This window comes from Schistocerca piceifrons, chromosome 8 (assembly GCF_021461385.2).
Source record: "Schistocerca piceifrons isolate TAMUIC-IGC-003096 chromosome 8, iqSchPice1.1, whole genome shotgun sequence".
NCBI classification, from domain to species: Eukaryota; Metazoa; Arthropoda; class Insecta; order Orthoptera; family Acrididae; genus Schistocerca; species Schistocerca piceifrons.
In genome coordinates, this window is record NC_060145.1 from 294,810,013 (window position 1) to 294,827,414 (window position 17,402).

General features: G+C 48.3%; 1 protein-coding gene across 1 annotated transcript; it reads right to left on the reverse strand.

Annotated features, from left to right (window-relative positions):
* Positions 1-710: 710 nt before the first annotated feature.
* Positions 711-15,725, reverse strand: LOC124712284 (uncharacterized protein PB18E9.04c-like). Its single transcript, XM_047242577.1, has 2 exons — positions 15,336-15,725; positions 711-968 (listed from the first exon to the last, which is right to left on the reverse strand). The coding sequence occupies exons 1-2, from the start codon at positions 15,723-15,725 to the stop codon at positions 711-713; spliced, it is 648 nt and encodes a 215-aa protein (XP_047098533.1).
* Positions 15,726-17,402: the final 1,677 nt, after the last annotated feature.

A 17,402-nucleotide genomic window follows, 5' to 3' on the forward strand; every position in this document is an offset into this window, starting at 1 on the left:
GTGGAGATAAATAGAACGGTAACTGATAACAATAAACTTGTTGTTTCATTTAATGTCAATAGCAGTCACGGTAAAGCTTAACCTCAGATATTCGCATTCAAAGTTAATCTGAAGACCTTACTATTGAATATTTTACGCTTCGCGACATTGTTACTATTAACATGGTTTGATCTATGGCACTTTAAAAGTGTGGGTAACGGAAAGTAATGTCTGTCTGGGCAGTTGGGGAAAATGGCTCTGAGCACTATGGGACTTAACATCTGTGGTCATCAGTCCCCTAGAACTTAGAACTACTTAAACGTAACTAACATAAGGACATCACACACATCCATGCCCGAGGCAGGATTCTAACCTGCGACCGTATCAGTCACGCGGTTCCAGACTGAAGCGCCTAGAACCGCGCGGTGACATCGGCCGGCAGAGCTGGGGAGACTGAGGAAGAATTTTTGGTGATCCCTCCCCCACTGTTGCCCCATTCCCCCACACCTTTAGTACGGAGTCCTTGATCTGCGTTTGCCAGTTGTATACCATCCACAGCGTTGTAAACAGATCTCTGCGCTCTCTTAAGGGCAGTAATATGTTGTGAGGTGAGCTTCAATTTGATAAGGGAATGTCTAGTAGCTATAGGACCACTGTAGATGTGAAATTGAGGACAGTTTCCGCCGGTCGGTTTCGGAAGTAACGGCCGCTTGAAAGGGGCGACACGGCCATTAGGAGCGCAGGACGGAAGCGCCGCATCCTTTGGAACGAGCTGCGACGTCTGGAGCTCCCGCCTGCGCTGGTGCCGCCGGCGCGTCCGTGCCATGTGTGCGGGTCGAGTCCGCGCCAGCCGTGCCGCTGTCTTCCGGGGGCGGCGTCTGCAGCGAGGCGTACGGCGTGCGGCCTGACAGCGAAACGAAGTGCCCGCCCGGGGGAGGGGGTGGAGGGTGCGGGGGCGGGGCCGGGGGTGGGGAAGCCGCCTTTGAGCGCTGCGCAGCGCGGCGCTCCTCCAGTCATCCCTGAAAAGGGGCGCTGGATGTCGGGGCGTAACGACTCGGTAACGACGCGTTTGTCTGTCTGCCGCACAATGCCGCGCGCTTCCCGATGGTTCGCTCTGCGGCAGCGGTACGACTGTGACTGTGTCGACGCGGAAAAGAGGGAGGATGTAGGCTGGATTAGGAGCTACTGGGCAACTCATTTCCAGCGGCAAGTGACACTCGCTAGCTTCACTGTAGCAGGCACCGACCGCTGGTCATGTTTGGTTGTTTGTTGATCAATAGCCGAGAGGTTCAGGAGCCAGATTAAAGTTCAGGGTGAAAGGTATCACTAAGAAAATTCCTGTCTTATAAGTCTTCCGTCGATTCTTGGTAGAAAAACTACACACCAGGTATAGTCTGTCTGTAAACTCAAGATCGAGCAGCGCTTTTGGTGGGGGAAGTGGCCTTTCCCGGAAGAACGGTGCCACCGGTCTACAGGGGCACCCCAAATCTGTTGCCCCTTATCGGTCTAGCGGTGTAGATCGGCGTGCAGTGATATACGTCGTTTCTCTTCGTGGGATCTTAGCTATCAGTGTCAGTGAGTTAACTTTGTATAATTACTGGAAATGGAAATGAGCGTTTGGCGTCATGGGCCGGGAGGCCCCTCGCGGGGCAGGTCCGGCCGCCATATCGCAGGTCTTATTACATTCGGCGCCACATTGGGCGACCTGCACGCCGGATGGGGATGAAATGATGATGAACACAACACAACACCCAGTCCCTGAGCGGAGAAAATCTCCGACCCAGCCGGGATTCGAACCCGGGCCCAGAGGACGGCAATCCGTCACGCTGACCACTCAGCTACTGGGGCGGACTGTATAATTACTGATGTACTTCGATATCCGGAAGTCATGGATAATCGTCTAGCATTGCAAGAAAATGGGCAGAATACGAAGAAGTGAAGGTATTTGCAGAGTAGCGATTGTTCCATTGTCTCTAATGTTATTACAGCGTTTTTTAAAGAGGCGACCCAAAAAGAACTGTAGGCTAATATTACCAGTCCCAATTAAAGGGCTGAAATCCATGCAAACGTCAGCGTCACCCAATAGGACACATAAGTAAGGAACGGAAAAATAAGCCGCATGATTTAGTGGACCCATCGTTATAGATAGTTTGAAAATCACGTAAAACCTTTGATGCTTGTGGAACACTAAATCTGTATCTCGGTCACTGTTCACCTGATTCTAAGACGTATTGCTTAAAACATGTGCCCAATACCTATTCTAAACACTGCTGAAATTTCCTTCGAAACATGTACACCTATTCACTTCTAAGCAAAAAGCTTGACATTCGAGATGCTTTCACATATTCATTTTTATTTTTTGGTAAGAACTTTATTTGTTAATTAGCAGCAATGTTATTTTCCTCAAAATATTCCCCAATACATGCTATACACTTATACCAGTGCTTTTTCCAATTCCCGAAACACTTCAGGAGCTGTTTCTTCGGGACAGTTTATACGTCTCTTAACTGTGCATTTTTAATCTCATCCATGCTCGTAAAACCGATGTCTTTTAAGGCCTGCTTTGAAATGTTAATACCAATTGTCTGCCCTTGGTTCACTCATAACAGGCTCACCAAAAGCAATATTTACGATTTCTAAAAACTTCGTACACTTTATTCCATTCTTATAACAAAATTTAATACAGATTCTTTAATTTATTTTTATACAAAACAAATAATCGTTGATGCTACCAAAACACATGTAACCTTTCTGACAGCTGACAACAGAGTAAATACCCAATATGCATAACATTGTACACATACTTTTGAGGCATGTCCACAAAGACAGTGACAAAAAAGTAGTGCAAATCGGACTAATACAACAAATAAAATTATAAATTTCTGCTTACTCTTTAAACACTCTTCGTGTTGCAAGAATTGTTAAGTTTCAATTTAGTCCTTCAAAGAAAACTTCTACCTCCTTGTAGAAACAAAAAGTAAGAACAGGCATTAAATTCTACAGACTGATTGCATTATATGGGGTTCGATTCACGAATAGGAATAGAGGAACATACATTCACATGTGCGGGCATTCGGTTCTATGTTTGTAGTATAATCCTGACTTCCGTTCTTATGTTAATAATATTTACTCTTAATGTTGTGTTTCGGAAGAAGCTATCGTTTCTTGTATTCCTTCTGGTCTTAATGCATTTGTCTAAACATGAACGCGGCCGAGACGTATCTGTACACAGCGTCGCCACAGATTTAAAGCGCGCGCCGCGGCAGGACCGGCACTACGTTGTGAAACAGCCTGTAGAAGCGCCCTGTGATGTAGCTGGGTTGGCAGAGTGGGGACTCGCTCGCTCACTCTTCAGTTTACCGATAGACTATATAGAAGTATGAAACTGGAATTTCCCTACAGATGGTCATTGTAGGGCCAGTGAGGTCGGGTCTGCAGCGCCATCGGCATCCTGTAACGGCTGACAACAAATGTCAAATCGCAGTCACCCAAGTTCCACACATCGGTATCTGTTTCAAACGCGTAAACTGACTGAAAGACACCAAGCAAATCGAAAGACCACTAGTGAAATGCTGCTCGCCAGATACAAAAGAACGTAATTTCTCCATCGAATAGTAACAGGTTATGAAGAAGGACACATTTTGAGAAAGCTAAGCGTCGTAAATCATGGGTGAATCCAGGGAAACCATCGAGATACACTCTAAGACCAAATCGCTTTGGAAAGAAGACAATGCTCTGTGTTTGGTGGGATCAGAAGGGAGTCATCTTTTATGAGCTGCTAAAACCTGGTGGAACCGTTAACAATGATCCAACCCAACAGTAAATGATCGATTTAAATCACACACAGCAAAACAGGTGAAAACGTTAACAGTGATCGAACCCAACCATAAATTATCGGTTTAAATGACACACAACCGAACAGGTCAGGGAAATGATGGAGGCGCTCAGTTGGGATATACTACCGTATGCGACTTATTCTCCGTACTTCGCAGCGTCAGATTATCATCTGTTTGCATCACTGGGACACGCTTTCTTTGAACAACGCTTCAGCTCGTATGAAAATGTACGAAAATATCTTGCTGACTGGTTCACTTCAAAAGGAGAATTGTTTGTTTGTCGTGGCATTAGTAGCCTGCCGGAGAGGTGAGAGAAATGTATAAACAGCAGTGGAGATTATTTTGCATTAAACATTGTTTATCGGTTACAAACAACAGACGTGTAACTGTTGCAACTAAATTCCGGCTTCATACTTCTACACCTGGTATTACACGAGCCAGTCACATTTATGTGAGTTCGACGTCAAAATGCAATAACGACTCACAGACGAAGGTGGCAGCACTAGCAGTGGAGGGTACATTAAATGTGTCGGCGGATAAGAGCGCAAACTTTGTAATGTGAGCAAACGCAGCTATTTATCTGACACCCAAAAGAGCATCGTCATTTTCTTTGGCGCGAATGGTGGAATCATTTCCTAAACGGCTAAGTCTGCGAACTATTCGCGTGGTTAAGGTACACCTCGCATAGCAAAATAACGCTATCCAAAAGCGGCGCCGAGGCCACTGTAGTGCGCCACGGCTCAAAAAACATAAGGTTAACGACGGGTGCAGAGACTTGTACGGACGAATAGATGTGCAGCTCTCAGAAACTGACCATCCAGATGAAATAAGGGACCACCAACAGTGTCCCCTCAAAGACCGTTCAGTTAATGTTTATGCGTGTAGGCCTCTGAACATCCGCCTGGTTCATTCACCCGTGGTGTTCATCGCCGAGGCATTTGCATGCTGTTACCGTCATTGGACGCCCTCTGAGTGATGACAGGTGGCGTTTACATATGAACCACGATTTATGCTCCATCGACATGAAGGTTTGAAAGTAAACACCCTGCAACAATCGTCTGAAGGCTTCAGGCCGAAGGAGGGAGCATTAGTGTCTCGGGAATGCTTTCGTGGCATTCCCCGGTTGATCTCGTCATCATGGAAGGCACGATGGATCAACACAATAATGCAACTATTGTTGGAGACCATATCCAGCTGTATACGCAGTTCCTTTTTCCTCGGAACGATAGCATCCACCAGCAGGACAACACATCGTGTCACACAGCTAGGATTATACAAGCGCGATTCGCAGAGCACCGGGAAGAGCTTACCGTACTCCCCTGGCTACCAAACTCCCCAGATAGAAACCCGTCCCAGGTCTGTGGGACCACTTTGATCGGGCTGTTCACGCCATTGATCCTCAACCAAGAAACCTAGCGCAGCTGACCGTTACACTGGAGATAGCATTGCTGCATGTCCTATTTGGTACATTCCACGACTTCATTGACTCTCTTCCTGCATGTCTCGCAACTGTCTGCACTGCGAAAGGTGGTTGTTAAGGCTTTTGACAGGTGATCACATTAAACTGTATAAAGGCAAATCACGATATTGTAGATATGCAACAGCAGAACATCGACAATATCGTGCCTTTCGTTTATAATAGTGATGAGATTCACTGATGACATTGGTATCCTCAATGACAGCGAACAATAATTATTGGATATACTAAATGGAATAAACACTACACAGAGCTCAGAATATCGGTTGAGACTGCAAGAAGCCGAGGCTAGCAGTGTATTTAACACTAAATTCCTCTAGAATCTTCATATGGAAATGATTCTCTAAGCCCCCCTTTTCTAACTCCGACTTTAGCTGTTGCACATGGATTAAGAAGAAACGCGAATTGACTGTAATCGACCCTGCAAGTGGAGTAGAAAAGAGTTTGGCACCTGCAATAATTTCATTTGATGTAAATTAATTTGATAAAGGAAAATTTCATTAACGTAGTGAGAAATGAAAGGGTTGCTCTCCCGATCAACAGAATGGAAGTTCTGTCCGAAATAACAATTTGATTTATTATGACTAAACTCAAAATAATAAACAAAACACATGAAACATTTACAATACCTCAAATTTGATACACAAATAAATGCTGTGAAGGTGAAGTTGTCCACAAACTAGATAGTGACATTTATGACCAAGTGGTATGTGGAGCCAATTACTTGCAACTAAAGAGAAACACCCAGCCAACCCAACATTAATTGCTGCTACGGTAGTGAGAACTCAGACAATGAACACCAGAGACAGAACCACGTTAGAAAAGATGGGAACTGGCGCTCTCCGCTGAGCACTGATTGTCACATAGCAAAGTTCCCTAATTTGCCAGTGCTGCGGACATACATTACCAAGCTGTCTTCTTAACTGCAAGGACACGATCTGGCATACCGGAGGCGATGGCTGGTTGCTTTGACGTCCCGTCGTGGTGATGACAATGTCGCGAGTATAGGCCGAAACAAATTATCCTGGTCTGGTTGTTCCACACTCAAGACTTCCTGGCAACACAAATGCGCCCCTGAGGGAGACGAAGAAGGCCCGCTACACAATCACTGAGGGTACAGTGATTGATTTTAACAAGCGAAGTCACACAGTAACTCCAATACAGTCAACTTTAGCCAAAACTGCTCAAGACAGACTACATAGGCCGCTTATGCGCAGATCGCTCAATTGCCAACTGTACCCGGAAATTTACGTAGAAGTCGAAACTTCAGCAACTTCCTCAAACACTTACAATGAAATGAAAACATATTAGACAGTGAACGGGAGGCAGGCTGCACAGAGCAGTGAGAGCTCAGTCTTGTAACCTACTCTGACCGAAAGGCGAGAGCCGACTCTGCTAAAGAGCAGCCGTACAAGCTGAACACAGAACATTCCAGCCCCCACGACAGTGGCCGAGGGTAAACGTGCCAATCAGCAAATCGAAAACCGGCGGAAAATTCCACTCTATTGCCGAAGCACTACTATGGGATTATTATGCTCTTAATTTCGCATACCACAGTTTATAAGGAATTCTGGTCTTACTTTGGTCTTGTGTTTAATTTCATAGCTAGTAATGCGATTCTCAGTCAGTAATTTAGAATTAATATGTGTGAATACCCCTACTCAGGGTACAGCGGTAAGTGGCGAATTTCATTTATAGCTTTGATCAAATGGTTCAAATGGCTCTGAGCACTATGGGACTTAACATCTCAGGTCATCAGTCCCCTAGAACTTAGAACTACTTAAACCTAACTAACATAAGGACATCACACACATCCATGCCCGAGGCAGGATTCGAACCTGCGACCGTAGCGGCCGCGCGGTACCAGACTGAAGCGCCTAGAAACGCTCAGCCACCAGCGGCCGGCCTACCATTGATCAACCAATTGCGAAACCTTTAATTAAGCTCTGAATCCTGAGGTGCGAGCTCTTTCGTTGCATCAGCTGAATCGAGTTTTTGCAAGACAACTATAGGCTTTGTCGCTAACGTATGCCTGTTTTTGAGAATGTATTTTGTTCCGCTGTTACGACCGTCTTGAAAATATCCTCTGTAGGAATCAGTATAGATTCCACGGACTACAATCGTGTGAAAGTAGTTCCATCTGTCCGTTCAAGGGACCCAGTAGGCAGTAGACACCGACGCCCTAACTGATGCTGTGTTTCTTGGTTTCATGAAAGCTTTCGATACAGTTCAGTACCGTCGCCCAGCGAACAAAATACGAGCATAATGAATACCAGACGAGCTTTTTATTCCATTGAAAAGTTCCTAGCAAAAGGAACACAGGCTATCTTCTTAAGAGAGAAAAGGGTATTAGGAAATTTGTGGTAAGATCTTATGGGAGAGAGGAGAAGGGGTCTCTATGCCAAAGTAGATACCATCCGCGACACGGCCGCTCGCTTACAAAACATTTAAAACATTTGTACAACGCCCCCCCGCGCACTGTCATTGACAACAGCATCCCTCTCCCTCCCCCCATGATCCTTGAGGACTCCCATTCCGACAATGGCCAACGAGATGCCCCCCCTCCCCCTCCCCTCCCACCCCCCCAACCCCCCGCCGCCATCAACCTTGACCATCGCCAACGATAGCACTGTTACGGCCACAAATGACGTGTTAGGGTTGACCTGACCACTCGATGGGTATCAACCATCGTCAACCACCACTGGTTCAAATGGCTCTGAGCACTATGGGACTTAACTACTGTGGTCATCAGTCCCCTAGAACTTAGAACTACTTGAACCTAACTAAACTAAGGACATCACACACATCCATGCCCGAGGCAGGATTCGAACCTGAGTCCGTAGCAGTCGCACGGTTCCGGACTGCGGAACCGCCACTGCTGATACGTAATGTAGCTCGTAATTAGTTAATATTTGCCTGCGATCTGAACTTCTACTGTCGGAGGATCGTATGGGACCTCAAGTCCCATCGCCACCACACGATCTATGCGCACCACATTAATGTCTTTGGAATTACATCACTGTCGAATGGAGTAGTTTTATTATCCAGTTCAACCTCCTACAAGAAAAAGAAAAAGAAGAGCTGAGCTGTTCGTGGATGATACATGCAGGATGATTGAAAAGGTTGTGCACGAACTGATAGAGTTGATAGAGCAGTCGAAGTATAACAATTTGGGAATAGGACTTTTTGGTCTTATGAGTAATCCTGAGAAGGTGAAAGCTTAGCTGGGTTGGCTGGGTTGTTTGGGGAGGAGACCAGACAGCGAGGTCATCGGTCTCAACGTGATTAGGGAAGGGTGGGGAAGGATGTCGGCCGTGCCCTTTCAAAGGAACCATCCCGGCATTTGCCTGGAGCGATTGTAGGGAAATCACGGAAAACCTAAATCAGGATGGCCGGACGCGGGATTGAACCGTCGTCCTCCCGAATGCGAGTCCAGTGTGCTAACCACTGCGCCATCTCGCTCGGTGAAAGCTTTGCAAAAACAGTGACAACGAAGACAGTCAATACACACACGCTGTAAGTTCAGGAAAAAAAGTAATGCTTCTGTGTACGCACAGCTGCTTTTGGGACGTACAGAAAACCTCGTGTACATAATACCAGTTCGCGACGAAGAAACACTTATCGGCAGAATACTGTCTGATGAAGGTCATGCAATGCCTGGTATACTTAGCAGAGAGAGCTAGTATTTTCTACGAACATGTTATGTCTGAATTAAATGCCGTTGTCTCCATTTTGAACACCTTCTGTAGCCTACTGCACAGATGAGTAGGTGCGCATTATCTTTGCGAAACTTAAGGGGCATCTGCATTCATTGCCCTTGTGGTTACTGACTTCCAAATCATTCATTGGCTCAGGACTATTCCTGAGACCGGAAGTTCCTGTTCAAAAGTTGTTGTTTTCCTACTCCTCTATCAGCTCCTTTAATCTTCTTGGTACCTTTATAATATCCCTAGAAGAAGTCGCAAAACTCGAAAATTGTAATTAAATGCAGGAAGACACGCAGTATATCGACCCATGATTCTCGGATTGGCGGTTGTCTCTCAAGGTGTTCGTTAACGAACACAAACGCATTAGACGCAGCTTGTGTATTTACCGTTACACTTAAGTAGGCCTTCTGAAGAAGTGATTTTCATACTTTTTGTGTAATCATAGTTAACAAATTTTATGATTAATGAAGGCAACGTGAGTCTCTAGAGTACATTACACGAGCCATTGCAGGAGCGTTCTTGCTCCTCAATCTGTCCTATGTAAATAATATGAAGTCCTAGTAAGCCACAGATCTCAGATGTGTGGTCCATTTCTTTACAGTAGTTTTCCGAGCGGTTCTAGGCGCTAAAGTCTGGAACCGCACGACCGCTACGGTCGCCGGTTCGAATCCTGCCTCGGGCATGGATGTGTGTGATGTCCTTAGTTTAGTTAGGTTCAAGTAGTTCTAAGTTCTAGGGGACTGATGACCTCAGCAGTTAAGTCCCATAGTGCTCAGAGCCATTTGAACCATTTTTACAGAAGTTTACTTTACTTTTACCGCAGGTTTACTCCCGTTTCTGCAACAGATACATTTTCCCTCTAAAGAAAGATTACTACATACGTACAGACGTACATCTTTACTCTGCTAGCCACGTTATGGGTTGTGGCGCTGGGCACATTGTGTACCACCTCCACGTCCCTCCTTTCCTGCTCCAGCAGCGAATTTTGCATGGAAAGAGCGATTATTGTTAAGCCCCCGTCTCATACGAAATCCATCTACTTTTACCTTCATGGTCGCCTCTTGAGACATACGTAGACGGATACAATATATTGGCTGACTTCCAAAAACGTAAGCTCTAGGAATTTAATAGTAAACATCACCGTAAAGGACGTCTCCTTGTAGTGCCTGCTGCTAGAGCTTGATCAATGCTCAAGCTCTAGTAGCAGGCACTACAAGGAGACTGATCAATGCTCAAGCTCTAGTAGCAGGCACTACAAGGAGACTGATCACTGCTCAAGCTCTAGTAGCAGGCACTACAAGGAGACGTCCTTTACGGTGATGTTTACTATTAAATTCCTAGAGCTTACGTTATTGACGTCAGCCAATATATTGTACCCGTCTACGTTTGTCTCAAGAGGCGACCATGAAGGTAAAAGTAGACGTATTTCGTATGAGACGGGGGCTTAACAATAATCGCTCCTTCCATGCAAAATTTGCTGCTGGAGTAGGAAAGGAGGGACGTGGAGGTGGTACACAATGTGCCCAGTGCCACAACCCATAATGTGGCTAGCAGAGTAAAGATGTACGTTTGTACGTATGTAGAAATATGTCTTTAGAGGGAAAATGTATCTGTTGCAGAAACGGGAGTAAACCTGCGGTAAAAGTAAAGTAAACTTCTGTAAAAATGGTTCAAATGGCTCTGAGCACTATGGGACTTAACTGCTGAGGTCATCAGTCCCCTAGAACTTAGAACTACTTGAACCTAACTAAACTAAGGACATCACACACATCCATGCCCGAGGCAGGATTCGAACCGGCGACCGTAGCGGTCGCGCGGTTCCAGACTTTAGCGCCTAGAACCGCTCGGAAAACTACTGTAAAGAAATGGACCACACATCTGAGATCTGTGGCTTACTAGGACTTCATATTATTTACATAGGACAGATTGAGGAGCAAGAACGATCCTCCAATGGCTCGGGTAATTTACTCTAGAGACACACGTTGCCTTCATTAATCATAAAATTTGTTAACTATGATTACACAAAAAGTATGAAAATCACTTCTTCAGAAGGGCTACTTAAGTATAACGGTAAATGGAAATGTCGTGTGGCTAGGGCCTCCCGTCGTGTAGACCGTTCGCCTGGTGCAGGTCTTTCAATTTGACGCCACTTCGGCGACCTGCGCGTCGATGGGGATGAACTGATGATGATTAGGACAACACAACACCCAGTCCCTGAGCGGAGAAAATTTCCGACCCAGCCGGGAATCGCACCCGGGCCCTTAGAATTGACAGTCTGTCACGCTGACCACTTTTTTTTAAAAATTCCTTTTTTTTAGTAGTTACAAGAGTGTTCAGTTATGAGTAGGTGGAGACAAGGCGGGCAGGGGTCGGAACCCGAGGCCTGGCCGCGATGTCTCCCCCCTCCCGTCCCTGAATCACTCCCTCAAAGTAGCTTTTATATTTATTTTTATTTTATTATTAAGATTTTTTTCTTTTACCAGGAACAGGGTAAATTAACAAAAGATATTTATTGGTACAAACTTAAATACAACAGAAATGCCATCCTTCCGGCGAAAGTAACACAAGACATTATACTCGTGCCAGGCGAGCAATTTTTTTGTTTTTATGAACAAAGTGTAGGAAAAAAAGAATAATAATCCTGATGTAAGCAAGAGGTGTGAAGCAAATATACAGTGGAGTGAGGGAAAAACCACTGTGTTCTGGTATAGTGCATAAAAGAAAGGAGGCGCGTGTCCATGCGCCTACTCCACTGTGAGTTACAATATAGAAAGAAGCGCGGGGAGTCTCAGATGTTAGCAAGGGGGGCGGGAGTGTTGTCGGCGTGTGGCACCATCCAACTGAGCGGGGGTGACGTAAAGATCGCATGTAGGTAATTGGCGAAGAAGGCGCGGTAGCGCGGTCGGTGTTCGACTTGACTGTGTGCGGTTTGTAAGTACTGCCAGAAATCAAGGCGTGATTTGTCGCCATCATTATACATGTAGGTGATCGTCCATCCCTTGACCCATACAATCGCATGATTTTTGGCGGCGGGGAAATAAGTATTCTCAGGATGGATAAAAGTCCATGGGTCAATCGAGTACGGCGGACCGCGGAGGTAACAGGCAACGAACTGTCGGGCCAGTTTCCAGACGTCACTGGTGGCAGCACAAGTCAGTTGATGGACATCGTCATCCACGAGGTGGCAAATGGAACAAAGTGGAGAGTCCTTTAGTCCGATGGCGTGAAGACGATGATTTGTGGCGAATTTTTCATTTGCGACTTGGTACCATGTTGCCCGGACGTGGGAGGGAAGAAAAGGCTGGTGGATATGACGCCAAACCGTGGGCCACCGCTTGGATGGATGTCTCACTTCGATATTGTTGCTGGATATGGAACGAAGGAGTGGGGTGTAAAAATCTTTAGGTTGAGGAGAACGCGTGGTCGGTAAGTGTGTGTGAGCGTAACTGAAGTCGACGATGAAATCAGAAATGTGCGCCAGATGGTGCTTGATGTGTCCGACTGGTACTGGTGGTGTTATGGTTGCGGGCACAAGAATTTCCAGCAAGCTGCGCGTAAGGGAGGTGCCCCCGTGCCACTGCTTGTTCATGGTGGACATGTACAAGGACGCCGCTCGGAGTCGCACATTGACAAGGCCGAGGCCTCCCGGTCGCGTGGGAAGGGTGAGCGTGTCGTAGCGGACCTTAAAGAGGGTACCGGCCGTAAGGAAGTATCCGAAGGCAGCCTGGAGGCTGCGTCCAATTGTTGATGGCAGCGGAAGTACCTGTGCGATGTGGACCATTCTGGACGCCACATGTTGATTGAGGTATTGGACACGTTGTAAAGAATCGAGTCGTCGGAGAAGATTTTGTCTCACCGTCGTGCGGTTAGTTTGCAGTGCACGCCGAAAATTGACGGCAGCGGAGCGGCGCACGGTGGAGGTGAAAATAATACCAAGGTATCGTAGTTTTTGTACACACGGGAGAGGTGCTAACTCGGCGTGTGAGAGGCCGCATCCAATGGACATCGCCGCGGATTTAGCCACATTCATGGTACTGCCCGCTGCAGTGCCGTACGTCGATATCAAATCAAGTACCGTGTGTGTTTCACTCCGTGAGCGGATCAAGAGGAGGAGGTCGTCCGCATACGCACGACATTGAAAACTGTGCTGTCGCAAAGTGAGACCAGAAAGGTGGCTAGTCAGACTCCCGATGAGTGGCTCCAGGCTCATGGCATAGAGTAGGGTCGAAAGTGGGCAGCCTTGCCGTACGGAACGCCGGATCGCCACTGGTCCCGCCACACGGCCATCAACCTGAATCAGCGATTCGGCTGTGCCGTACAGGCGCCGGATAACGTCGATAAAAGCTGGTGGAAAACCCATACGGTTCATCACTGAGAATAGAAAAAGATGCCGCACTTTGTCGAATGCGCTGTCAAAATCAATGGCAACCACTGCGGCGCGGAGTTTGCACGCCGCTTCCAGTGCAATTAAATCGCGACATTCTCCTGTGGCCGTTTGTATATTAACTGAGCCGCCCGGAGTTGTCTGTTCCGGGGATAGAATGCTAGGCAGGACCTTGCGGCATCGCGTTGCCAGTAGGCGTGTAAAAAATTTATAGTCTGCGTTTAGCAAGGTCAGGGGAAGGAAATGTGCTGTCGTCACGCCTGGTGTCGGTTTGTGGATGGGTATAATAAGTCCCGTGACGAAGGACGGCGGTACGGCGTTCCCCATCGTCAGCAGTTCGTGGAACATCATTGTCCACCGTGACGCCATTAGTGTGAGGAAAGTGCGATAAAATTCTATCGGCAATCCGTCGACACCAGGTGACTTATTCAGAGCGCCTTTTTTGATGGCATCGTGGACTTCGTCACGCGTAATTGGCTCCATCATCTCGTCCGCTTCGTCGTTGGTGAGGGTGCGAGTTACGTGTGGTAACACAGACTCCTCAGCGTGGTTGTCGGTGGTCTCCTCCTGGTACATCGTGCGGTAGTGGTCGACAAAGGCCCTGACGATTTCGGCCTGGCAAGTGACGTGCTGGCCGTGACAGGTGTTGATCTCGGTGATGAGTTGTTGTCGTCGATGTTTCCTATCGGAGGCGATATGATGCATGGTGGGATGTTCTTGTTCCGCTGAACCTTGACATCGGGTTCGCACCATAGCCCCCTGCAGTCTACGGCGTGTCAACGTTACAATTTGCGCCTTAATCCTGCTGCGTTCCCTTTGGGTGTCGGAGGTGGGCGGTTGGGCGTCCAGGTCGCGGAGAACGGCGTAGAAATAGTCGGTAGTGTGCCGGCGCCACGCAGCTACTTCCTTTCCATACTGAATCAAAGTACGTCGAATGGCAGGTTTGGCACATTCCAGCCACCAGGTCAAGGTCGTGCAGTATGTAGGTATGCGACGTTCACAGGTGGCCCATGTCTCGGTAACACGTTGAAGACATTCGGGATCATGAAGATGGGTGGTGTTTAGCTTCCATGGTGCACGACTACGCCAGACCACTTGCTTGGGGAAGAGAATGTTGCAGATGTAGGCGCAGTGGTCCGAAAAGGCCAGGGGCCAAAGTTCTGCACCTTTGACTGCAGGTGTGAGTTCCCGAGAGACGTAAATTCTATCAAGGCGGCTCGCGGAGTGACTCGTCTGGTACGTATGTCCAGGTGCGTCGCCGTGCTGAACTTCCCAAGTGTCCCGGAGCAACAGATCTCGGACGACAAGACGCAGTTCTTGACAGGTGTTGTAGTGGGGCACTTGATCTTTAGGGTGCAAGACACAATTAAAATCACCCCCAAGCAAGTAATGGTCGCAGCGTCCAAGAAACAAAGGAGCGATTTCTTCTGAATAGAAGAGGGCCCTGTCGCGTCTGCGGGTGGAGCCTGACGGAGCGTAAATGTTGACGATACGCGTCCCCATGACGGTGACGGCCATGCCTCTGGCAGATGGAAGGTATGTGATATCGGCCACTGGAATGCCTTCTCTGGCGTAGATGGCTACGCCGCGTCCCAGATGGTCACCAGGAGAAGGATAAGTGTTATATCCCGCGACGCCTGGAAGTGTGGCCAAGTGTACTTCCTGTAGTAGTGCGATATCGACGTCCGACGCCCATATCATCTCTCGCAGCAGTTGAAGTTTCACGGGTGAGCTAATGGTGTTAGTGTTGATCGTCGCTATTCGGTAGGTTTGGAGCCGTACCCCGCCGTGGAGAGGTACTCCACCGGCGGAGAACGATGAGGGGCGAGGCAACGGCGAGTCGTGCCGTACGCCACTTGACGGCGTTATCAGCGGCGTAACGATGCTTCCGTCTGGGGTAACTCTGTCCCCAAAGTATGGTCCGGGTCCTTATCGACGTCCTCACTCCACACCATTGAAGGCGCTGTCGTGGTGATGGTCGTATGTTCCACGTCGGTCGTAGGGGCGGGGGACGTCTCGGCGGCAGTCGCAGCGGTGGAGTCCATTGGTTCAGGAGCACCTGTGCGAGCCAGTAGAGTAGGCATCGACACAGCCACAGTCGGTGTCATGTTGTCGTCATTCGTGTCGTCGTGTAGGTTCTCCGAGGCCTCGTCGGGTCGGACGGCCTCTGCAGCATCAGGGGGAGGCGATCCGTCTCGTTCCGAGACCGTATGGCGCCGCCTCTTGCGCCTCTTAGGTGAACGTTGTTTGCGGGTTCGTCCCTCCGTGTCGGAAGACGGAAGAGAGTCGCGTCGCTCCGAGAGGAAGGCCGTCGCGGGAACGTCAATTGACGGGGCGTCCATATGGTCGGGCGGGTGGGGGTCGGAAGTCGTCGCTGTTGGTAGTGGCGCCGGAGTAGCGTCAGGCTTTGAGCGCGACGTGTCGGCCCCGGTGGTATCCGTAGCAGCTGGAAGGGTCACCGGCACGTAGGCCGACGGGCGGCGGCCGGTGGGAGGAGAAGAGAGCGCCGATGCGTAGGTGACCGGTAAAACCGTCGGAGCCGGAGGTGTCACGGTAGCGGTTGGCAATTGGGTGATTCGTCGCTGAAGACACTCAGATCTGAGGTGGCCTTCTTTGCCGCACCCGGAACAGGTCTTGGGTTGGCCGTCGTATATGACAACCGCGCGGCACCCGCTAATTTGCAGGTAAGATGGCACGTGGCGATGGAGATCGATGGTGATCTGCCGTACACCGTTAAGAACGGGGTACGTTTGGAATTGCGCCCAGCGTTCGGCAGTGTGGCCATGTACAGTGCCATATGGGTGGAAAGCCGCGATAACGTCTTCCGCCGGGAGCTCGAACGGGAGTTCGAAAACTCGTATGGTGCGCATTCCATGGTCGACGGTGACCGCTCCGACATTGCCGTCGGCGTGGCAAAAGCGTAAGCCATGGTTGGTGTCACGAAGTATTCTTTCACATACCGCGTCATTGACGACTTTGACGTACACCGTACTGCTTAATATGGACAAATGGATGCCCAAGATATCGGAAGCTGGGATCTTAGCAACGTCGCGTAGGAAGCGTTCCACTTCCAAGACCTTCAGTCGTGCGTAGTCGTTGCAGAAGGTGAATCGTAAAGTTGATTTTCTAAAACGGTTGGCCATGGTTCTAGAGCACGTAAGCGACACGTAAGTGACGGCCGCGGAAATGTAAACAACAGCGAGCGTGCGCGCTCCGCAGGCGGAAACAGCAACACGTCCGCACTGCACGGCGGCGAAAGCCGGACTGCCACTCAGCTACCGGGGCGGACAGTATAACGGTAAAGACATAAGCTGCGTCTACTGACAAACTGCTACGTTTGTAAACAACAATGATATATGGTTAATAACCACACAAAACAGTCATGAGTGATTAATTTTGAGAAGACTGCTCTGTAGGAGAGAGAGCTCTTTTTCCGCCACCTTGAAAGGAATAGTTGGTCGTGTTACGTTACTGGGATGCAGTCAGACATAGAATTGGCTTGTGTAGGAACCGAGTGCGTGACAGTAAAACGTCGTGTCAACGCATTTGATCGCTTACAGATGGTGGGCACGCAGCGCATGGGGCACTCATCGGCGAGATCATGCAGCCGCTGTAGCCTGCACGTGCCTTCGTGTCAAGGGTTTACAGTGGGTAGTTCGATGTGATGAGAACTTCTGTTGCCAGAATCCTAAGTAGAGCCTAGTAACGTGTTCAGGATCCTGAAATGACTGTCGTGGCTTCTAACAGCGCTTACGCGGACAAGAATGTAGCTACAGACTTGGCAAGTGAATGCGGAACAAAACAACCAGCGGGACATGCACCACCCAGATCCACCACCTGACTTTCTTAATTGTAACACCAAGAAGAGTACACAAGGCTGAAGTGAACGTGATACTACAGGTAACGCACAAATCAAAATTAACTTTGCAGTGTTACAGAAATAGTCCTATACTGATCTCGGAATTTTAAAATTTCGTACATTGTAGATTTCTCATGTGCTGTCATCGGGGTCTGTAAGA